We start from the raw sequence: 23,742 nt of genomic DNA, 5'->3' as shown, positions 1-23,742 counted from the left end.
TCCGGTCCGGGTCAAGGCAAGAGTAATCCAAGTCCGGTCCAGGTAGAGGCAGGCAGCAAAGGCAAGAGTAATTCAAGTCCGGTCTGGGTAGAGGCAGACAGCAAGGCAAGAGTAATCCAAGTCCGGTCCGGGTCGAGGCAAGCAGCGAGGCAAGAGTATCCAAGTCCGGTCCGGGTCGAGGCAGGCAGCAAGGCAAGAGTATCCAAGTCCGGTCCGGGTCGAGGCAGGCAGCAAGGCAAGAGAATAAACGGGAAGGCAAAACAAGTCAGGCAGCGAAACAACAGAATCCGAGAAGAGCACCAGCACAAGATAGCCTATAGCTGAGGCGAGGTTATGCTGAAGTCAGGGCTTTAAGTACTGAAGTTCCCCCGCGCAATTTGCCGGACTTCTGGGGATGACGCGCTTAAAGGGGGTGGAGCCTCAGCCCGAGGCGCGTAGTGTGATGCCGCTGCCTGTCGGTGATGCCGCGCGCTGGAAACGCCGAGAGCCCGGGACCCTGCTGATCGTGAGTGGTAACAGTACCTCCCCCGCAAGGCTCTCTCCTCCGGTTGCCCAGACCAGGTTTATCAGGAAATCTTTGGTGAAACTGTCGAAGTAAATGAGATGCTTGGATATTCTCATGTGGCTCCCAAGAATTCTCCTCAGGACCAAAATTTTTCCATGCAATTAAATATTGTATTCTTCCTCTAAGTTTCCTGGAGTCCAATATTTCTTTAATCTCATATTGTGTGTCGTCTTGTTTCAAAGAGGGAGTCATTTTCTTGATTCTCTTAGAGGGCCAGGACAATACTGCCGGTTTAAGTAAAGAGATGTGAAACACATTATGGATACGAAGAGTGGGAGGCAACTGGAGTTTGAAGGCGACTTCATTTATCTGTTTAATCACCAGAAACGGTCCAATGTACTTAGGGGCAAATTTTAGAGATGGGGTATGTAACTTGAGGTTCTTAGTGTTTAACCACACCAAATCTCCTGGTTGAAGGGAAGGTCCCTTTCTCCTCCTTTAGTCAGCCTGTTTCTTGATTTTACTGGAAGTTCGTAGCAGCAGTTTTCGCGTCTCCTCCCAGAGTTTGGTCATAGATTGCCCTGTTTTGTCCACGGTCGGACAGGATGAGGGTATAGCAATGGGAAGTGGAATCCGCGGATGTCTCCCGAAGACTAAAAAGAAAGGTGAGGTTTCACTTGCTTGGGTAACATGGTTATTATGTGATAGTTCAGCCCAAGGTAACAGGGATGCCCAGTCATCGTGTCTTTGATTCACATAGCATCGTAAGAAGGTTTTAAGAGACTGGTTGGTGCATTCAGTTAATCCGTTGGACTGAGGATGATAAGCTGATGAAAATTCTAACTTGATCTGAAATTTCTTGCACAATCCTCTCCAAAATTTTGCTGTAAATTGCACTCCTTTGTCTAACACAATACTAGAGAGTAGCCCATGGATACGGAAAATGTGTTGTACGAAGAGTTGGGCCAATTCTGAGGCAGAGGGTAGTCCAGGGAGTGGGATAAAATGGGCCATTCTAGAAAATCAGTCAATAACCACCCAAATCACCGTATTCCCCTCAGACGGAGGAAGGTCAGTTATAAAGTCTGTGGCAATCTGTGACCAGGGTATCTTTGGAATAGACAGAGGTTGCAGTAGTCCAGCCGCCCACTGTCACGGAACCTTTTGGGCAGCGCATGTAGAACAGGAGTCCACGTAGTTTTCACATCAGATCTCCATCGTGGCCACCAATAAGAACGTGAGACAAGGTCTCTAGTTCTGTTAATCCCAGGATGTCCCGCATACTGGGAGTTGTGAGCACATTGAAGAACTTTTTGTCGAAGTCGCTTAGGTACTACTGTTTTCCCCACCGGAACCGTAAAAGTGGCTGCCACCATTATCCTGGCTGGGTCAATTATATGGCGACATGGTTCCAGAGTATCCTCTGGAATGAAACTTCGAGACAATGCATCTGCTCTAACATTTTTCTCAGCGGCCCGAAAATGTATCTTGAAGTCAATCCAACTAAAAAACAATGCCCAGCGAGCTTGTCTGGGATTTAAACGTTGTGCCTGTGATAGGTAGGCGAGATTCTTGTGATCTGTATAGATCTTGACAGTATATTTGGCCCCCTCTAGAAGATGTCTCCACTCCTCCAATGCTGCCTTGATTGCCAGTAATTCTCTTTCTCCTATGGCACAATTTCTCTCCGCTGGAGAAAAAATATTTTGGAAAAATAGGCACATGTGAGTATTGTTCCAGAGTCCGAGGGTTGTAATAGAATAGCTCCAACCCCTACGGTTGAGGCATCAACCTCCACAATGAAAGGCTTTGCTGGATCAGGTCGTATAAGGCATGGATTTTTGGTAAATTCCTGTTTTAGCTGTTGAAATGCCTGGATGGCTTCCACGGGCCAGTTATGAATTGGGGCTTTTTTCTTTGTTAAGGGAGTAAGGGGGGCTACCAACGTGGAGTAGTCTGAAATGAATTGGCAATAATAGTTGGAAAACCGCAAAAATCTTTGTAAGGCCTTCAGTCCTGTGGGTTGAGTCCAAAATGGCTTTAAGTTTCTCCGGATCCATGCGTAGGCCTTCTTTTGAAACAATATACCCCAGGAAAGGTAGCTCCTCCTGATGGAAAAGACATTTGTCCAATTTAACAAATAATTTGTTGTCTCGGAGGCGTTGTAATACTTGCTTGACATGATGTTGGTGTTGTTGTTGATCTTTAGAAAAAATCAGAATGTCATCCAGATAAACAATGACATGGGAATATAGCAGATCACAAAAAATGTCATTAATCATGTTCTGAAAGACTGCCGGAGCATTACATAGGCCAAACGATACTCGTAGTGTCCATCATGCGTGTTAAAGGCTGTTTTCCATTCATCCTGTTCCCAAATTCGGACTAAATTATCGGCTCCTCGCAGATCGAGCTTAGTGAAATTTTGGGCTCCTTTTAGACGATCAAAAAGTTCTGAAATTAAAGGAATTGGATACCGGTTTTTCTTAATTATAGCATTTAGTCCTCTATAGTCGATAGACGGCAGTAATGAGCCATCTTTCTTTTTGACAAAAAAAAATCCTGCTTCCGCCGGGGAGGAGGAAGGTTTAAGGAATCCTCTTGCCAGATTTTCTTGGATATATTGTGTCATGGCTCTCGATTCTGGTTCTGATAAGATATAAACTCTCCCCCTGGGGGGCTCTTTACCTGGCAGTAATTTGATTTTACAATCATAAGAACGATGTGGTGAAAGGGTTTCGGCTTGTTGTTTGCTAAAACATCAATAAATTCTGCATAGTGCTTGGGTAAGGCAGCTGGAATCTTTGTGGAATCAGAAGTGATAATGTTGGGTGGATGAACGATTGTTAAACAGTTGCGTTGACAGTGAGAGCTCAATTTAGCCAGTTGCAAGTTCCCCCAGTCTAAGTGGGGTTGGTGTTGTCTCAACCAGGGTAGTCCTAAAATAATCTGGTTGACCGAAGAAGGCAGAATGAATAATTGGATGGTTTCGTGATGAAGTATTCCCGTAGTCATGTTGACGGATTGAGTTATGGTGGTAATCCTTTCTCCAATGGGTTGTCCGGAAACGGATGAGACTACCAAAGGAGTTTTGAGAGTCTCGGTGAGAATATGGAATCTGTTGACCAATTGCTCCTCGATGAAGTTGCCTACAGCTCCGGAGTCTACAAAGGCCTGACATTGAAGGGTCTCTTGTCCAAACTTTAAGGCTACAGGAATCAGAATCTGTGGAAAGGGGCTGAATGGACCCAGGGAGGCCTCTCCCACCAAGCCTAGGCCCGAGAGTTTCCTGACTTATTCGGACATTTGTTAGCGAAGTGTCCCGGTCCCGCACAATATAAACAGAGATTGTTCAGTTTACACCTCTGCCGTTCCTGAGGAGTGATGTGACATCGGTTGATTTGCATAGGTTCCTCGGATGCTGCTGGAGTCTCCAAAACCCGAGGGTTCATAAGAGGTTGCTGAAAGGTTGGCACCAGGTGAACTGGTCGTTGCACATGCCTCTCTCTTGAGAGCGTTCCTGAACTCATAGATCCAATCGTATGGCCAGACGAATTAATTCCTCCAAATTGTCGGGTATATCACGGCCTGCCAGTTGATCTTTAATAATTTCAGAAAGTCCTTGTCGAAAAATGGCCGTGAGATTGTCCTCTCCCCAACGTAATTCAGCGGCTAATGTACGAAATTGAACTGCGTATTCCCCCACTGAGCGAGACCCCTGTCTTATTTGAAGTAATTCTTCTGATGCTGAAGCAGAACGGCTGGGTTCATCAAAGATTAGCCGAAAGTCTCTCAAGAATTGAGTTAAATTGTCCAAAAGTGGGTCCTCTCGTTCCCAAAAAGAAGAGGCCCAGGCCAAGGCCGGTCCCTCCAATAGCGACAAAATAAAGGTGACCTTGGTTCTATCCATAGTGAATACTGCTGGCTAGAGAGAGAAGTGCATATGACACTGGTTGATAAACGCCCGACATAGCTGCAGATTCCGTTGAATCGTGGTGGGGGAGCTAGACGTACTATGGGGGGGAGGGATTGGCGCGGCCGGGTTTGAGACTGACAATGCATCCATTTTTGCCACCAGTCTTTCCAGTACTCCTGTGACTTGATTAAGCTCCCCCTGCTGCTGCTGGATGCGGGAAGCTAACCCGGGAATGGCCTGTAGTGCTGTTAAATCCAAGGGATACATGGCCTCAGCTAACTGTTCCGATTTAGTGAATCCTTGATGGTTAACAGTCTTACTTTAGGCCAAAGGGAAGGATCTCAGGCGGTAGGAATGGTGATGTCCACCCAGCTAGTGAAAAACAGGACTAGTCCAAATCCAGTCCGGGTTGAGGTAGACAGCAAAGCAAGAGTAATCCAAGTCCGATCTGGATCGAGGCAAGCAGCGAGGCAAGAGTAGTCCGGTCCGGGTCGAGGCAGGCAGGCAGCAAGGCAAGAGTAATCCAAGTCCGGTCCATGTCGAGGCAAGCAGCGAGGCAAGAGTATCCAAGTCCGGTCCAGGTCAAGGCAGGCAGCAAGGCAAGAGAATAAACAAGAAGGCAAACCAAGTCAGGCAGCAAAACAACAGAATCCGAGAAGAGTACCAGCACAAGATAGCCTGTAGCTGAGGCGAGATTATGCTGAAGTCGGGGCTTTAAGTACTGAAGTTCTCCCACGCAATTTGCCGGACTTCTGGGTATGACATGCTTAAAGGGGGTGGAGCCTCAGCCTGAGGCGCGTAGTGTGATGCTGCTGCCTGTCGGTGATGCTGCGCGCTGGAAACACCAAGAGCCCGGGACCCTGCTGATCGTGAGTGGTAACACACCCTAGTTCCAAAGCTAAGGTGCGGAACTCCACGGCATACTCCACCAAGGGGCGTGATCCCTGGCGGAGGTGAAGAAGATCAGAGGTGGCCGCGGACTGCTGTCCGGGTTCATCAAAGACCTGCTTAAAGGTCTGTACGAAGCACGTAAAATCCAGGAGAAGGGAATCCCCGTGTTCCCACAGGGGGGAGGCCTAAGCTAGGGCCTTGCCATCGAGAAGTGACAGAATAAAGGTGGTCTTGATCTGGTCACTAGTAAATTGGGCTGGTTGCAAGGAGAAATGCATGAAGCAATGGTTCAGGAAGCCGCGGCACTGTTTCAGGTCTCTGACATAGCGAGGAGGTGCCGGGAGGTGGAGGGATGCAGCGTGAACCGGTGCTGCCATGGGCATAGGTGGGGGGGCACTGAGCATTGGTGCTGAGTACAGGCGATTCACTAGATGTTTCACCATGGCTGCTAGGACATCCAGGCACTGTTGCTGTTGCTGGAGCCGCTGAGCCAAACCGGGGATGGCTTGAAGACCACTCAGATCCGCTGGGTCCATGGCCTTAGCAACCTGTTGCATATGTGGATCCTTGAGCCGAGACAAGGTTGATATCACCACCAAGTGAAGGCCCCTGGTGATCCTCAACACCGGGAGGTGATGCAGGTGGAGAATACTTAACTGGAGCTTCACCTTTACCAGCCCATGTTCCCTGCAGGTTGAGGCCATGGGTGCCAGGGCCAGCAGGACTTAGGTGAGGGTCTCTCATGTCAAGGAGTCCAAGGAAAAGACAACACGGCATCAGTCAGGCAAGGTCGAGGTAGGCGGCAGACAGGCGATACCAGGAACAGGCCAGAGGTCAGGGCAAGCAGCAAACAGGCAGGACAAAGAGACAAGCTGGAGGTCAGGGCAGGCGGAGGTCAAGCATAGACGAAGTACCAGGCAGGAGTCAAAAACCGGGGAGGGAGTCCAAGGGCAGGAGCAGAAACAGAGCCAGGGGAGGAGCACAGGAACAGGAGACTGGACCAAAATGCAGGTGACCCAGTATAACCTTGGATGAATAGGTTCTCAGAATTGTTTGGAGAAGACACAAATTAAATCTATTGGGCGTCCCTTCAAATAGCCCTCTGAGCCCATCTTGGGGGCTTGTAGGACAACATGAACAAGGCCGGCAGAAGCACTGGGCGAACTAGGCGGTGGCCTAGGGTGCCAGGGTCCCAAGGGCAATAGCCAAGGCAGCAAGAGAGAAGAGACAGCCACTGCCGTGGCAGCAGTAGTGGCAGCTCAACAGCTGCCAGCAGGATATTTCACCAAGTGACCCGTCTGTCGTGCTGCCTCCTACCAGCTCAAGTCAAACTAGTTTGACTCGAGCTAATAGTCTGTATTGGGTAAGCGAGACAGGTCGCTCATTGGATGTGGTTGAAATATCCTGCCAGTAGCTGCAGAACTGCCACCACAGCAGTGGCTGTCTCTTCTCTCTTGCTGCCGACCGATGAGTGACCCATCCTGTCCTCACCCGACCTGACTAATTGGCTTGAGTTTGACTCGAGCCAGTAGGGGCTGGTGCAATGGCGGGTGGGTGGGTGCAAGGCAGAAGGTTCGCCTAGGGCACCTAATACCCTTGCACCCTAATACCCTTCCTAAACAGGAAGTACTGCTTTCAGAGATCTCCTCCCTGTTAATGGCCAGAGCAGTCAAGCTCATTTTACCAGGGCACAGTGGGCATGGATTTTACTCCAGGTATTTCCTGATTCCAAAGAAAACAGGGGGACTCCATCCCATCCTATTCCTCAGGGCCTTTAACAAGTTTCTAAAAAAAGAAAAGTTCAAGATGATTTCCCTGGAAACCTCGATCCCCTTCCTGCAAAAAGGGGACTGGCTATGCTCTCTCGATCTAAAGAATGGCTACACTCACATTGAGATCTTCCCAAGTCACAGAAAGTATCTCAGATTTGTGGTAGGAAACTTGCACCTTCAGTATTGCATTCTGCTTTTGGGCTCGCATCCACCCCACGTCTTCACAATATGCTTATCTGTGGTGGCGATGCACCTACAGAGGCTTGAGGTACATGTGTTTCCCTATCTGGATGACTGGCTGATTAAGTCCATGTTTCAGGCCAAGAAAACTGTACGCATGACACTAGACACGACTCAAGCAGTCTTCCTCCTGCAGCAAAGGGCTGTCACCTTGATGGCCATTGCAGCAGAGATCCAAAAGCATCAACAGACATCAGCTTGGCAGCTGCTGGGCCACATGGCCGCAGCCATTCATGTTACCCCCATGACACACATTTTTATGTGTTGAGCCTAATGGACCTGGAAGCTGGAGCTGTGGAGTTCGAAGCCTGGATCACTTGCTGTGACCTCTGAAATCCTCTTCTGGGGACTGCTGGGAATGGTATGCAGATAAGCCTTCCAGTCTGTGATAGGCATGGTTCTCAAGCATCAGGGACATCACTGAAATCCTGAAGACCTGTTAACTCGAAATAAAAGGGATGCTAAATTGAATTCAATGGTGGGGTGACTGATTTCTGATGGGCACTGCTGCCCGGAGGGAACTAACCTACCTAGGGATACTATGGAAAGACCATGGGATCTCACAACGAAAAGCTGAAAAATCCTACGGGAATTCAAAGTTCAAAAATACCAAAGAAAGGCTCTGAGGAAACTGAAGGGATCTCGCGTGGCCGCATGGTATAATACATTTCCCCTTTGTGCAACCCTTGGTGCCTTATTCAATAATATCTTTGTAACTAACCCTTTCCCCCAAGTTTTTATCTTTGTCTTTAACATGTTAAATAGATTAATTATAAACGTTTATTGTATTAGACAAAGGAATTATATTTCCTGCTCATACTGTTCTATGTAAACCGGTTTGATTTACATTTTATGCAAGAATATCGGTATATAAAAATCTGAAATAAATAAATAAATAAAATGTGTGGACATGCTCAGTGAGGCTCAGTCAAAGTTTTAGAAACTTTGACATAAGTTTTCCGTGCCAGGTTCCATCAGATGATGTCACCCTTGTGCAAGGAGCCATCCTGCTTGTCCTTGGAGAATACTCTATCCCAAACATGCAAATTATTTTGCTATTAACAACAAATACTTTTGTGATATCAATAAGCAAGGAGTAAGCTATATCAAAATATTAGGAAGAACACTAAAATCTATACAGATTTATATCTGAAATTACATTTATAACTTTGGAAAAACATAAGACCTTAAATTTAAGGAAAACACAATTTTCAAGTCATTATTCAAAAATAAACTGAAATCTAGCCCGCTGATGAAAATTGTAGAGATATACAAAACAATACCTCTTTCTTCCATCTTATTTTTTCTTTTTTTCTCTTCAGCTTGTTGTCTAATCTTCATCAATGCATCAATACTCTTTTGGATCTTCTTTCTTTCTTTTGTCTCCCACTTTTCCATTTCTTCTTTCTCTGCTTTTCGACCACCCTTGATCCAAGCTTCTGCACATGCTCTAGCAGAAATGAACAAAATTATCTTACAGTGCTTTATACAACTTTAAACACATAGCTTGCCAGAAAACCAGAACAAATGAAGCAAATGTGATATTTCAAAAATTCACCATTCCCATTGTAGAATCATAAGAAAAACCAACAAAATACTCTTGAGATTCATAAAAGATGTAGGTGAAATAGTAAAAAATGGTCCTACCAGATTAAAAATTAAAAAATGGAGAAATTACTTACCTGATAATTTTGTTTTCCTTATTTATTTATTTACAGATTTTTTTATATACCGGGGCATGTAGGTAACATCACCTCGGTTTACATTCAAACATTAATTCAGCATTGCGCTTTACAATATAACATAGCAACTGAAATAATACAATACCATGTATAACTTTGTATGACTAGCATAAAAATCAATATATGAGTGACTGTGAAAATAAATTAGGATGAATAGTAGAGGACTCAGTTCATTAATAGTAGGCTTTTTTGAATAACCAAGTTTTTAGGTTTTGTTTAAATTTTTAGTGGCAAAGTTCCTGGTGTAATTCAGAGGGCATGGTGTTCCATATTGTTGATCCAGCAATGATGAATGATTGTTCTTTCGTAGTAGAAAGATTGGTTAGATTAGGCGCGGGGATCTTCAGTTTAGCTAAATGCTGGAATCTAGTTGGGCGGATTGATGTTTTGAATTGTAGATGATCGGTGAACCAGTGCATATCTCTGTTGTGAATGGCTTTATGTATAAGCGTTATGGATTTATATATTATCCTGGAAGCCACGGGTAGCCAGTGCAAAGACTGAAGTGCTGGAGTAATGTGCTCGTGGCGGCTTGTGTCAGTGATAATGCGGGCAGCTGCATTTTGTAACATTTGCAATGGTTGAATTGTAGCTTTAGGAAGACCTAGTAGCAGTGCATTGCAGTAATCAATCTTTGATAAAATAGTTGCTTGTAAGACTGTGCGGAAGTCATATTGGTATAAGAGAGGTTTAATACGTTTAAGTGTGTGTAGCTTAAAGAAACCATTTTTAACCGTATCCGCGATGAATTTTTTAAACGTGAGATTGCTGTCAATGATGATACCAAGGCTGCGTACTTGCTGTGTCATAGTGGAGATGTCTTGTGTAAGACCAGTGTTGCTCAGTGGTGTATTTTTTGGAGGTGAAATTATGGTAAGCTCAGTTTTATTGGTATTGATCGCCAATTGGTTGTCCATGAGAATTGTTTTAATTTCTAATAAAGCTGCCTTCCAAGTGTTCAGGGCATTTGTAATTGTGCTGGTAATAGGTATGAGTATCTGAACATCATCTGCGTAGATGAAGTGTTGAAGACCCAGTTTTGAAAGTAGCCGGCATAATGGTGTAAGGTAAATATTAAATAATGTAGAGGAGAGTGAAGATCCTTGGGAGACTCCTTGAGAGAGATTTCTTGGCTTGGATTCACTTCGTCCACATCTAACACTGTAAGATCTGTTGCTTAGGAATGACAAACCATAGTAGTGCCGAGCCAGAGATACCTATTTCAGAGAGGCGGATAATGAGGGTGTTGTGATTTACCGTGTCGAATGCAGCTGATATATCGAGAAGGGCGATGAGATATGATTTTCCAGCATCTAACGCTTTTAGTAGCACCTCTGAAAGTGATATCAAAAGCGTTTCCGTGCTGTGGTATTTTCTGAACCCATATTGGGATGGGAAGAGTAGTTGATGTTCATCTAAATAATCAGTTAGTTGTTTGTTGATAACTCTTTCCATAATTTTTGAAAGGAAGGGTAGGTTTGATACTGGACGAAAGTTTGCTGGATCAGATGAATCTAGGTTAGATTTTTTCATCATAGGAGTTATGCCTGTGGTGATGGATTTGTTAAGAATCTTTGCAATAGGTTTTGCTATTGTAGAACGTATTGAAAGAAGAGTCTTGGTGGGCAAGATGTCTGTGGGGTGGAAAGCTGGTTTCATTTTCTTTAGAATTGACTCAACTTCAATACCGGTAGTGATCTCAAGATTAGTTAGCTTTGTTTCGGATTTATTTTGAGTGGCTGATGTAGCTTGGTGTGTGAAGGAGCGGGATAGTAAGTGGGATTGCTGATGTGGGTGGAGTTGAAGTTAAGGTTTGAGTTCGGTGCAATTTGTGACTTAAATCACGTTAGAATAGAATGTATTTTGTTATAAAAGAACATAGCTAGTTCCTCACATTTTGAATCATCGTCGTTGTTTGGGCTGGTGTGAGCTGGAGCAGTTACAAGGCTTTTGACATATTGGAAGAGTGCTTGAGGGTTGAATTGATATTGGTGGATTCTGGCAGCGTAGAAATCTTTCTTCGTTTTATCGGTGGTTTGGCGATATTTGTGTAGCAATGATTTGAATTTTAATAAAGTAGTAGAATTTTGGTTTCTGCGCCATTCTTTTTCTGTTTTATGTAGCTCCATTTTCATTGCTTTTAGATCGGGAGTATACCAAGGGTTTTTTTTTTTATTATCTTTTCAGAGTTGATTTCTTTGGATTGTATGGGACAGAGATTCTCTGCTATGTTACTGGTAATTTTAAACCAAGATGAGGTAGCTGTTTCTGCGTCTGTGAGATCTAAATTTTTGAGATCTTCTGATATCACATTATTAATTTCATCTGTTTGACCTTGTTTTCGGAAGTAGATAGTTTTTTTGCTGTGAACATTAGTTGGTGAGTGCTTTATTGTGCAGGAAGTATCAATCCGGAAGTGGTCAGACCAAGGAATAGGAGTGCAGCGGGGATGTTTTGTTTCAATAAGGGAGTTAGTAAAAATAACATCAAGGGTATGACCAGCTTTGTGAGTCGGGTTGGTCACAGCTTGTTGAAAGCCTAGGGCATTAAGAGAGGTCATTAATGCTTCGCAGGCTGGGGTTAGTGAGTTGCGATCAAAGTGTAAGTTCAAATCCCCGAGTATAATTGTAGGGAGGTGTATATCGATGTTTTTGGTAATAAATTCTGTAAGGAGAGATGGGTTACTTTCAAGTATGCTGGGGGGGGGAGTAGATCAGGCAAATTTGAAGTTCCTTGGATTTGAAAAGGCCAGTCTCTATTTTGAAAGAGGGGGAAGTAGTTTGAACTGTAAGGTTAAATTTCTTTTTGGCAGCCAGGAGAATACCTCCACCTTTCTTTTTGTTCCTTGGAATGGAAAAAACATTGTATGTGTCAGTGGGTAGTTGATTTATTATGGCTGTGTCGGTATCTTTTAGCCATGATTCGGTGATCGCACATATGTCTGGCTTTTCTTCTGTGAGAATATCGCTTAGAAGTGTGACCTTTTTTAGTAGTGATTGTGTATTTAAAAGAAAAATAGAGAAAGTTATTAGACCTAACATTTGAGTGATAGGTGCTACCATAATGGGAGTTAATTTTCTGATTAATGGTGAGTGTTGGAGAAATCTAGCCAGTTTATGGTTCGCGTTGAAGTGTTTGATAGTGGGAATGTGGCGAGTGATCATTTCCGATTGGTGCACAGTGACAAGCAATTCTGTAGATCTCTTGAGTTTTAGCAAAATTAGAATTTTTTTTTTTTTTTAATGGGACTGTACGTACGGGCGAAAAGCAGGGGCAGGCCCTTTTATTGCGGGAGGGCCCTGACTTTAAAAGTCCCTAAACTGAGTGGATAATGTTGTTTCTGGGTGACATCTCCTAGGTTTCCAAATCTTTATGAATTTGAATTTGAAGCTACGTTTCTTGCTGGTTTCCAATTGGATTGGGTGCAAATAAAGGATAAACGTGGTCCTTTGGATAATGGGAGTCAAAACAGTCTGCAGTCTGTTCGGTTGAGCTGGGTTTTTCTCACAATGTAGCACCGACCAGGAAGTCTCGATAAGCAGCGGGGTCAGAGATGGGTAGCCACTGAAGAAAGGGGATGATAGAGTGAACTCGAAGTTAGATAGGAGGCGAAGACTTTAGAAAACAGGACTGTAGGAATAAGGTTTTACTCCGGGGCTGCACGAAGGGGCGCACAAAGGGGCCTGCCCCTTTGTCGTGCACCTTCGGCGTGCGACGCAGACGCGCGACGCCTGAAGAGCAGGGAATTTAAAAGTCCCTCTCTGCTTTTGATAGGACGAGACAACTTCTTTTTTTAAGGTAGGCGGGACTTAGAGAGCCGCGTTGATGAGTGGCGCGGCTAGCTGTCTAGGCGGCGTGATCGGTGGCTGGACTCGCCGGGGGCAAGGGGGAGTTGGATGGCCTTACCCTGACGGGTCTGGGTGCCGATCGCGCAGGCCTCCCTCCTCACAATCACAGCAGCAGCGGTGGCGGCGGAGGTCTAGATAAGTCAGCGCGGCGCCTGAGGAGCAGGGAATTTAAAAGTCCCTCTCTGCTTTTGATAGGACGAGGCAACATTTTTTTTTTTTTAAGGTACACTCCCGGTATCAGGGTTAGGGCACTGTGTGCAGGAAGATCACAACACTCCCGGTATCAAGGATAGGGCACTGAGTGCAGGAAGATCACAACACTCCCTGTACCAGAGATAGGGCACTGTGTGCAGGAAGATCACAACACTCCCGGTATCAGGGATAGGGCACTGTGTGCAGGAAGATCACAACACTCCTGGTATTAGGGATAGGGCACTGCATGCAGGAAGATCACAACACCCCTGGTATCAGGGATAGGGCACTGTGTGCAGGAAGATCACAACACTCCCAGTATCAGGGATATGGCACTGAGTGCAGGAAGATCACAACACTCCCAGTATCAGGGATAGGGCACTGTGTGCAGGAAGATCACAACACTCCTGGTATTAGGGATAGGACACTGCATGCAGGAAGATCACAACACTCCCGGTATCAGGGTTAGGGCACTGCGTGCAGGAAGATCACAACACTCCCAGTATCAGGGATAGGGCACTGCATGCAGGAAGATCACAACACCCCTGGTATCAGGGATAGGGCACTGTGTGCAGGAAGATCACAACACTCCCAGTATCAGGGATATGGCACTGAGTGCAGGAAGATCACAACACTCCCGGTATCAGGGATAGGGCACTGTGTGCAGGAAGATCACAACACTCCCGGTATCAGGGTTAGGGCACCGCGTGCAGGAAGATCACAACACTCCCAGTATCAGGGATAGGGCACTGTGTGCAGGAAGATCACAACACTCCCAGTATCAGGGATATGGCACCGAGTGCAGGAAGATCACAACACTCCCGGTATCAGGGATAGGGCACTGTGTGCAGGAAGATCACAACACTCCTGGTATTAGGGATAGGGCACTGCATGCAGGAAGATCACAACACCCCTGGTATCAGGGATAGGGCACTGCGTGCAGGAAGATCACAACACTCCCGGTATCAGGGCTAGGGCACAAGTTCTAGTCACATTGACTGATCACATTACTTTTTTTGTCAAGCTACCAACTGTTTCCATTTCCCATCCCCCATATATTGTCAGTGGGAACCTTGGTAACATGAATAAATAAGAGGGCAGCCAATAGGAATACATATTCATTCCTAAACTGACCTTAACTGACCTGAAAAGTGTCAAATTGTATCATTTTCTGTTAATGCGCACTAACATTGGTTAGTGCGCACTAATCGGAAAAAACGATTTTTTAACTAGAAAATCGTGCCAAACATGATTTTCTTCTCTTGCCAGACGATTTTGATCATTAAGACGATTGGGCACACGATTCACATCCCTAATGGTCACATTATATTTTCATTAAGAGATGGGACAAGAGCTTCATATTATAGCAGAATATATATTAACCTGTTGAGTTCATTTCCTTTTTGCTATTTTTTGGGTCTTTTTTCTATAGTATTCTTTTAAGAACATACAATATGCCATACGGGGTCAGACCAAGGATCCATCAAGCCCAGTATCCTGTTTCCAACAGTGGCCAATCCAAGTGACATGTACCTGGCAGGTACCAAAACATTGGATAGATCAAAAGCTACTATTGCTTATTAATTACCGAAATAGCAGTTTATGGATTTAACCTCTAGGAACGTATCCAAACCTTTTTTAAGCCCATTACACTAACTACTGTAACCAAATCCTCTGGCAATGAATTCCAGAGCTTAACTATGCGGTGAGTGAAAAAAAATTGTCTTCAATTTGTTTTAAATGAGCTACTTGCTAATTCATGGAGTGCCCCCTGGTCCTTCTATTATCTGAGAGAATAAATAACCAATTTACAGTCCTTTCATGATTTTGTAGACAGCCCTAATTTCTTTAGCCTTTCCTTATAGGGCAGCATTTCCATGTCCCTTATCATTTTGGTCACCCTTCTCTGCACTTTCTCCAGTGCAGCTATATCCTTTTTGAGATGTGGTGACCAGAACTGCACACAGTATTCAAGGTGCGGTCTCACCATGGAGTAATATAGAGGCATTATGACATCCTCCGTTTTATTTTCCATTCCCTTCTTAATAATTCCTAACATTCTGTTTGCTTTTTTGATCGCCACAGCACACTGGGCCAATGATTTCAATGTACAGAGTGACCCATGGAAAAGTAGCCCGCCTCCAATACCAGTGCATTGGAGGCAGGCTACTTTTCCATGGGTCACCCTGTATTATCCACTTTGACGCCTAGATCTCTTTTCTGGGTGGTAACTACTAAGTCCATTACCTGCTATTAAGTTCACTTAGAGAATAGCCACTGCCATTAGCAATGGTTACATGGAATAGACTTAGTTTTTGGATACTTGCCAGGTTCTTATGGCCTGGATTGGCCACTGTTGGAAACAGGATGCTGGGCTTGATGGACCCTTGGTCTGACCCAGTATGGCATTTTCTTATGTTCTTATGATAGAACCTAACATTGTGTAAAAGCAATTGTGGACAGACTAGCAAAAAAACATGATTAAAAACATGATTAAAAACAGATAACTAGAACTGTTCTCAACCAACCATAAACACTGAACTCACATAAGATTCTAGGTACCCCAAGCTAGGGACTGGATGAACACTTACCATAAACCCCTGGGACCCATAGCCCCACAAGAGGACTACAGACACACTCATGCGACAGCTGAGGGTGGGAGGCTGAATCAATCTGTCAACACTAAGGAAAACAAAATTATCAAGTAAGTAATTTCTCCATTTCCTAGCATGTAGACAGATAGCCTCAGGACCAGTGGGATGTACCAAAGCTGCTCCCTAACAGGGTGGGAGGCTGCCCGCAGTCCAGTCAACACTGCACGTGCAAAGGCTGCATCCTCTCAGGCCTGCACATCCAGACGATAAAATCTGGAAAAAGTGTGTAAGGAGGCCCAGATCGCAGCTCGATAGATATCAGTGGGCGACAACAAATTAACCTCCACCAATGACACTGCCTGAGCCCTAATGGAATGGGCCCTATCCTGAGTAGGCAACAGCTTTCCAGCATCCACATATGTGACTGTGACCACCTCCTTAATCCAACGAGCTATGGTAGCTCGTGAAGCCGAAGCACCCTGCTTACTCCCGGCATAGAGAACAAACAGGCGATCCGTCTTTTGAAAAGACTCAGAGACCACCAGATACTGTATGACAAGATGCTTAACATTCAAAAGCGCAAAAGACGAAACTCCTCTGCATCCCGACCTTATCCAGGGATGGCAAGGAGATGGGCTGATTCAAATGAAAATCCGAGACTACCTTGGGCAAGAAGGATGGAGTACACAGCTGTAATGCCTCCAGAGTCACCTGGCAAGACAAGACCTGCAGCTCAGAAATCTGATGCACAGAACATATAGCTACCAGGAACAGTCTTCAAAGTCAACACCATATGGAAAGACTACTCAGTGGTTGGAACTTAGGGCCCGCTAAAAAGTCCAACACCAAATTAAGACTCCACAATGGAACCAATAACCTCAAGGTGCTTCAAAAACTCCTTCAAAAAAATGGGCCACATCAGAATGAGATGACAAGGAAACCCCATTCACCAGGCCTCTGAAACAGGCAAGAGCCACAACCAGCACCTTCAAGGAATTAAGGGCCACGCCTTTATTCAATCCATCCTGCAAAAAATCCAGAATGAGAGGGATCTTAACTGAATGAGGAAGAACACCCCGCTCCTCACACTAGGCCTCAAAAACTCTCCAAACCCACACATAAGCCAAGGAAGTGGAGAACTTGCGAGCGCGCAGTAAAGTGGCAATCACTGCAGAGCCCTGCCAAGGGCCAAACCGTAAGACAGAATTGAGTCTGATCCTCGTGAAGAACCGGTCCCTGCTGAAGCAGATCCATGTGTGGTGGAAGACAAAGGGGGGCCTCCACCAAGAGTCATCGCAAATCCACATACCACGGATGCCTGGGCCAGTCCAGCGCCACCAGGAGTACTAGCCCCCTGTGGCCTTTGATTTTGCGAATCATCCTACCCAGCAAGGGCCATGAAGGAAAGGCATAAAGCACTCTGTCTTCCAGCCAGACCTGTACGACAGCATCTATTCCCAGGGACCACGGATCACTTCTGCGACTGTAGAAGTGAGAAAGCAAATGTTGCTTACCTGTAACAGGTGTTCTCACAGGACAGCAGGATGTTAGTCCTCACATATGGGTGACATCACAGGATGGAGCCCAATCATGGAACTCTTTTGTCAAAGTTTCCAGAACTTTGACTGGCCCCTACTGGGCATGCCCAGTATGGCACTAAACCTGCAGGCAGCAAGGGGTCCCTCTTCAGTCTTGTTACAAAGCTACAGGCAGTGCCAAAAAATATAATAAGAAAACGAACCCAACACTGCGGGGCGGCGGGCAGGTTTCGTGAGGACTAACATCCTGCTGTCCTGTGAGAACACCTGTTACAGGTAAGCAACATTTGCTTTCTCACAGGACAAGCAGGATGGTAGTCCTCACATATGGGTGAGTACCGAGCTGAAAATGTCCGGACATGCACCAAATGTACCCAGGGACGTGCCCGAGGCACAAAGCTGGGTTGGAATTTGGGAGAGGGCATCCTGAACCCCACCGGGTAGGCGGAAGGGTGTTGGTACATCACGTTGTAAATAGGTTATGCAATACAGACTGGCCGAAGATGGAAGCTTGTCCTCCGGCTTTGTCTAAGCAATAGTGGGCTGTAAAATTATGGAGAGAACTCCAGGTGGCAGCCCTACAAATGTCGGGAAGTGGCACCGATCGTAGGTGTGCTACTGAAGTCGCCATAGCCCTTACAGAGTGTGCTTTAACACGGTCTTGAAGTGGAATGCCCGCTTGCTGATAGCAAAAGGATATGCAGTCCGCTAGCCAGGAGGAGAGAGTCTGCTTACCCACAGGCTGTCCCAATGTGTTAGAATGGAAAGAGACAAACAACTGAGTGCTCTTTCTGTGGGCAGCTGTACGGTCTAGGTAGAAAGCTAGAGCGCGTTTACAGTCAAGGGTATGCAGAGCCTGCTCTCCTGGATAGGAATGGGGCCTGGGGAAAAAGGTAGGTAGTATGATGAATTGATTGAGATGAAACTCCGAAACTACTTTAGGTAGGAATTTAGGGTGAGTGCGGAGTACTGCCCGGTCCTGCAGAAGTTTAGTGTAAGGCGGATAGGTAACTAGTGCCTGTAACTCACTAACTCTGCGAGCGGAAGTGATAGCCAAGAGGAAAATCACTTTTCATGTTAGATCGCAGGAATGAAGAGGCTCGAATGGTGGTTTCATGAGCCGACCCAAAACTAGGTTGAGGTCCCAAGAAGGGGCTGGAGGACGCAGCGGAGGCTTGAGATGAAGCAATCCCTTCAGAAATTGTGTAACAAGGGGTTGCACTGATATAGGGACATCCCCGACACCTTTATGGAAGATGGCTACCGCACTGACATGCATTCTGATGGAGGAAGTTTTTAGACCTGACTCTGACAAGTGCCAGAGATAGTCTAGAAACTTCGGGATTGGACAGGTAAAGGGATCAAGGGCCTGAGAAGAGCACCATGACGCGAACCTGTTCCATTTGTAAGAGTAAGATTTTCTCGTGGAAAGCTTCCTTGAAACTGGATCAGAAAGGTTAAGAGGTTGAAGGATTAGCCTTTCAACATCCATGCTGTCAGGGACAAGGCTTGAAAATTGGGGTGGCGAAGGCATCCATTGTTTTGAGTGATTAGAATCGGGTCTGTTCCCAAAGGAATGTGCCTGCAAATGGAGAGATCCTGAAGCATTGGAAACCACACCTGGTGGGGCCAGTGGGGAGCTATCAGGATCATAGTTCCCTTGTCCTGACGTAACTTCACGAGAGTCTTTGAGAAAAGTGGAAGTGGAGGGAATGCGTATAGGAGACCGGTTACCCATGATAGGGAGAACGCATCTCTTGGTAAATAATGTTGGCTGTGAGTGAGAGAGCAGAAATTGCCTACTTTGCGATTCCAGAGTGATGCAAAGAGGTCTATTTGAGGATAACCCCATTTTTGGAAGATGGTGTTCGCTACTGAGGGGTTTAGAGACCACTCATGTGGTTGGAAGGCACGACTCAACTTCTCTGCCAACACATTGTCCACTCCCGGCAAGTAGGTGGCCCTGAGGTACATCGAGTGGGAGAGGGCCTCCACCCATATCTGTGCAGCTTCCTGACACAGAAGGTAGGAGCCTGTTCCTCCCTGTTTGTTGATGTACCACATGGCCACCTGGTTGTCCGTCTGGATCAGGATGACTAGATTGGATAGGCGATCCTGAAATACTCTGAGAGCGTATCGCATTGCTCGCAGCTCCAGGAAATTTATCTGGTGTTTGGCTTTCTCTGGAGACCAAGAACCTTGTGTCTGCAGATCGGCTACGTGGGCTCCCCATCCGAAGTTGGAAGCGTCGGTGTTGAGAATTATTTGAGGGTCTGGCGCCTGAAAGGGCAAGCCCTGTAGAAGATTGGTCTGATTTGTCCACCAGGCGAGAGAGAGACGGAGGGAGTCGGTTACGTGGACAATGGTCGACAGGGGCTGAAGGGATTGAGTCCATTGCGACCTTAGAGTCCACTGCATGACTCTCATGGCCAAATGAGCCATTGGGGTGACCTGAACTGAGGACGCCATGTGTCCCAGGAGGATGAGAAAACAATGTGCAGTCGTTGAATGTTGAGACCGCAGCTGATGCGCCAGAGACACAAGAGTGAGAGCTTGTTGTCGAGGCAGAAAAGCCTTTGCCTGCAAGGTATCCAAGTCTGCCCCAATGAACGATAAGGTTTGAGATGGGACTAAGCAGGATTTGTCGTAATTGACGAGAAATCCGAGTGAAATTAGAGTGTTTAAGGTGAGATGTAGGGAAGACAGAGCGGCTTGCTGAGTCAGAGCCCTGATTAACCAATTGTCCAGATAGGGGTAGACGTGAACACCTTGAATCCTGAGGAAGGCTGCAACCATGAGGCATTTTGTGAAGACTCGTGGTGCAGATGCGAGGCCGAATGGAAGCACTTGGTACTGATAGTGCTTGGGGACTACGAGAAACCTCAGGTATTTGCAATGAGATGGAGTTTTGCAATATGAGTGTATGCGTCCTGGAGGTCTAGAAAGCAGAGCCAGTGTCTTCTTTGTAGAAGAGGAAGAAGTGAGCCCAAAGTTACCATCTTGAACTTTTCTCTCTGGAGGTACTTGTTTAGGGCTCGTAGATCTAGAATTGGACGAATGCCTCCCGATCTTTTGGGGATTAAAAAGTACCGGGAATAGAACCCGAGGCCTTGCTGAGGGGATGGTACTGGTTCTATTGGTCTGGACTGGAAAAGGAGGGAGACCTCCTGTTCCAGGAGCAATGAATGGTCGGATGTTTTCCACGTCCTTAGAGGTGGGGAATCTGGTGGGATAGAGAGAAAATTGAGATGATATCCTTGAGCAATTATCGCTAAAACTCACTGGTCTGAGGTGACTGAGTGCCACCTGTTGTTGAAATGGCACAATCGACCTCCCACTGGTATGTGGGGTAATGGAAGCTGGCTGCTGCCCTCTATGCGAGAGTCAAAAGCCAGAAGCAGGGCCTGGCTGGGGGGCTGTTTGTGGCTTTTGTTTCCGAGTCTGACGAGACTGTGTTTTTAGAAATGGTCTCACAGAACGGGATCTGGTTGGTGGCGGGTAGGAATTCTTCAGACGGAAGAAAGACTTTTTAGAGTCCTTCTGGAAGGGCTGTTTGGAAGAGTAATCCGAAGGTATCAGAGAGAGCTGTCTTAGGGTCTCGTGATGGTACTTTAATTCAGCCACTGTCTTTTGAATCTGCTCTCCAAATAGATTGTCTCCAACACAGGGGAGGTTGGACAATCTGTCCTGGACTTCAGGTCGAAGGTCTGAAGATTTGAGCCAGGCCCATCGTCTTGCTGAAATAACAGCTGCAGATACCCTGGTTGCAGTGTCAAAGATGTCATAAGATTTTCTGATCTCATGTTTGCCTGCCTCAAAACCCTTATTAAGTAGGGTTTGTAGCTGTTCTTGAAGTGGCTGAGGCATGGAGTCTGTCAGGTCTTGTAGCTCCTTAAAGATGACCCTATTATATTGGGTCATATAAAGTTGGTAAGCGGCTATTCGAGAGATGAGCATTGATCCTTGGAAGACTCGGAGACCAATGGCATCTAGAAACTTCTGCTCCTTTCCAGGGGGAAAAGAAGTGTGAGATTTTGATCTTTTTGCTCTCTTCTGTGCAGATTCATCTACCACAGATTGGTGATCCAATTGAGGTTTTTGAAAACCTGGAGCTGACTGCACCAAATAGGTAGTGCCAGCTTTTCTGTGGACTGGTGCAACGGAGACAGGATGTTCCCAGTTCTTCTGGAGGAGGTCCAGAAGAATTTGGTGGACAGGGATGGAGGTTATTTCCTTGGGAGCATAAAGGAATTGGAGCAACTCCATCATCTGATGTCTATCGTCCTGTTCAGTCTGTAATTGGAAGGGAACCAATTCAGACATTTCTTTCACAAAATTTATGAAAGAAAGGTCCTCTGGAGGAGAACGCTTTCTACTCTCAGTGGGTGAAGGTGGTGATAGTAAGTCATCGGTGTCTGATGAGGAGTCATCAGTCCAGGTATCATAAGGATCAGCACCTGTCCCTCTAGGAACTAGAGGGGGACAGGGTGGTTGGATACCTGAAGGCCCCAGTCTAGGCTCTGAAGGAATCGAAGGAATTACTGGAGGCACCGATGAAGGCATCGAAGGTCTCGGCGCAGGCATCGATGGATGGCTCGATGGCGACGATGGACGTATCGGCACCGATAGAATCGGTGGCGATGGCTGTATCAGTCTCGATGGCTGAGGCAGAACTCCCGATGGAGGGATGCGGAACGGTGTTTCTCCTCCCGATGACAGAGCATGCAGGGAGGGCACCGGAGCCATCGATGACCCAGGGTACATCGGTGGAAAAGCAGTGATAAGCGCTTCCATCCTGGATAGCAGCGGTGCCAACGCTGCTGGAATCGGGTCGGTGGTCGGTTCCACTATCGGCACCGGTGTCGGTGCTGGGGGAACATGGAGTCATTGCATCGCCTTGTCGATGGCCTCCTGAACCATCCGGTCCAGTTCTTCTCGGAGACCTGGAGCAAGCAGCCCCGGCTCCAGAACAGAAGGAGGCAGAGGCATAGCCGGAGGGACCACCGTTAAAGGCGGAGTCGCGGCTCCCGATGCCCCAATCAGGGGAGGGTTGCCTTGGTGACCCAGTCGCCGAAAAGGTCGGGGCCTTTTCTGGATGGGGTTTTCTTCGTCGGCGGCTCGGACAATAGCGAGGTTGATGATTTCGCTCCCTCAATGGTCCGAGTCTTTCGGTGCTGATGGCGATGTTTCTCCCTACAATCCCCTCGGTCTTGAGAGGGAGTAGAGAGTGTCGATGGCCGAGAAGTCGTCGATGCTGGGCGGTCACTGGCCAGTGGTCAATGCTGGCGCGAAGTTGACTGTGCCAGTTCAGACAATGTCGATGCAATGGACGGAGTCGGGGTTTGAGCACGAAAGAGAAGTTCCATCTTCTCCATTCTGGCCTTGCGACCTTTTGGTGACATTAGGGCACATTTGGTGCAGGTCAAGACATCGTGCTCTCGTCCAAGACACATTACACAGACTTTACGGAGGTCTGTAATGGACATGGTACGAGTCCAGTCCGGGCACCGACGGAACCCTGACGCCATGGCCATAGAAAAAAATCGAGCCGCAGTACTGTCGACGGCCAGTAGGCCACGAGGGCCAAACTCGATGGTAATAGACGGAAAACGGGTAGAAACTTACCGGAGTACCGCGGCTTGATAAAAGTTAACAGGGGGACCCCTGTGGGGCAATTTAAATTTTAATAATTCCGTGAGGAAAATTCCTGTCAGGAATCTCTACAGAGCTCCTTAACCGCGAGGCTACTGCTGAGCGGAAAAAAAGAAGACTGAAGGGGGACCCCTGCTGGCTGCAGGGTTAGTGCCATGCTGGGCATGCCCAGTAGGGGCCAGTCAAAGTTCTGGAAACTTTGACAAAAGTGTTCCGTGATTGGGCTCCATCCTGTGATGTCACCCATATGTGAGTACTACCATCCTGCTTGTCCTGTGAGAAACCTTCACATTTTGAGAAGTTGCCAGTAGGTCTAGGAAAGAAGGCCCCAGAGATCCACTATCAGCTGAAACACCTTGGCTGACAACACCTACTCTCCTGGGTCCAAACTCTCCCTGATGAGAAGTCTGCTCTGACGTTGTCTTTTCCTGCAATGCGAGAGGCCGAGATCATCTGCAGATCACCTTCTGCCCATTACATCAACTGATCTATTTCCTACAACACTTGCTGGCTTTTGGTTCCTTCTTGGCAATTGATATAGGCCACTGTTGACGCGCAGGCCAACATCACGCGAACTGCTTGATTCCGCAGTCTGTGGCTGAACTGCAAGCATGCCAGCCGTACCGCCCGATCCTCCAGGCGATTGATGTTCTAGTGGGAAGTTTTGGCATTTCAGCACTCCTGGGACATTAACTACAGATAGTGAGCCCCCCAGCCGTGGAGACTCGCATCTGTCATGAGTACCAACCAAGCCGGAGAGGACAAGGGAATTCCCTTTCTCAGATGATCCTCCTGCAACCACCACTGGAGGTAGGAGCAGATTTCCATTGACAAGTAGAGCTGAACTGCATA

At 46.6% G+C, this 23,742-nt stretch overlaps 1 protein-coding gene across 3 annotated transcripts in view; it reads right to left on the bottom strand.

Annotated features, from left to right (window-relative positions):
• Positions 1-23,742, bottom strand: part of DNAAF1 (dynein axonemal assembly factor 1) — a 288,119-nt gene that overhangs the window by 85,235 nt on the left and 179,142 nt on the right. For all 3 annotated transcript variants that reach the window (XM_029608670.1, XM_029608669.1, XM_029608671.1), the window contains exon 8: positions 8,608-8,774. In XM_029608670.1, coding sequence (XP_029464530.1) covers positions 8,608-8,774 — 167 coding nt within the window. The remainder of the gene's footprint in view (positions 1-8,607; positions 8,775-23,742) is intronic.

Source organism: Rhinatrema bivittatum, chromosome 7 (genome assembly GCF_901001135.1).
Source record: "Rhinatrema bivittatum chromosome 7, aRhiBiv1.1, whole genome shotgun sequence".
NCBI lineage: Eukaryota > Metazoa > Chordata > Amphibia > Gymnophiona > Rhinatrematidae > Rhinatrema > Rhinatrema bivittatum.
Note: the sequence above shows the minus strand (reverse complement) of the source record. Positions and strands in the feature narration are given on the sequence as shown.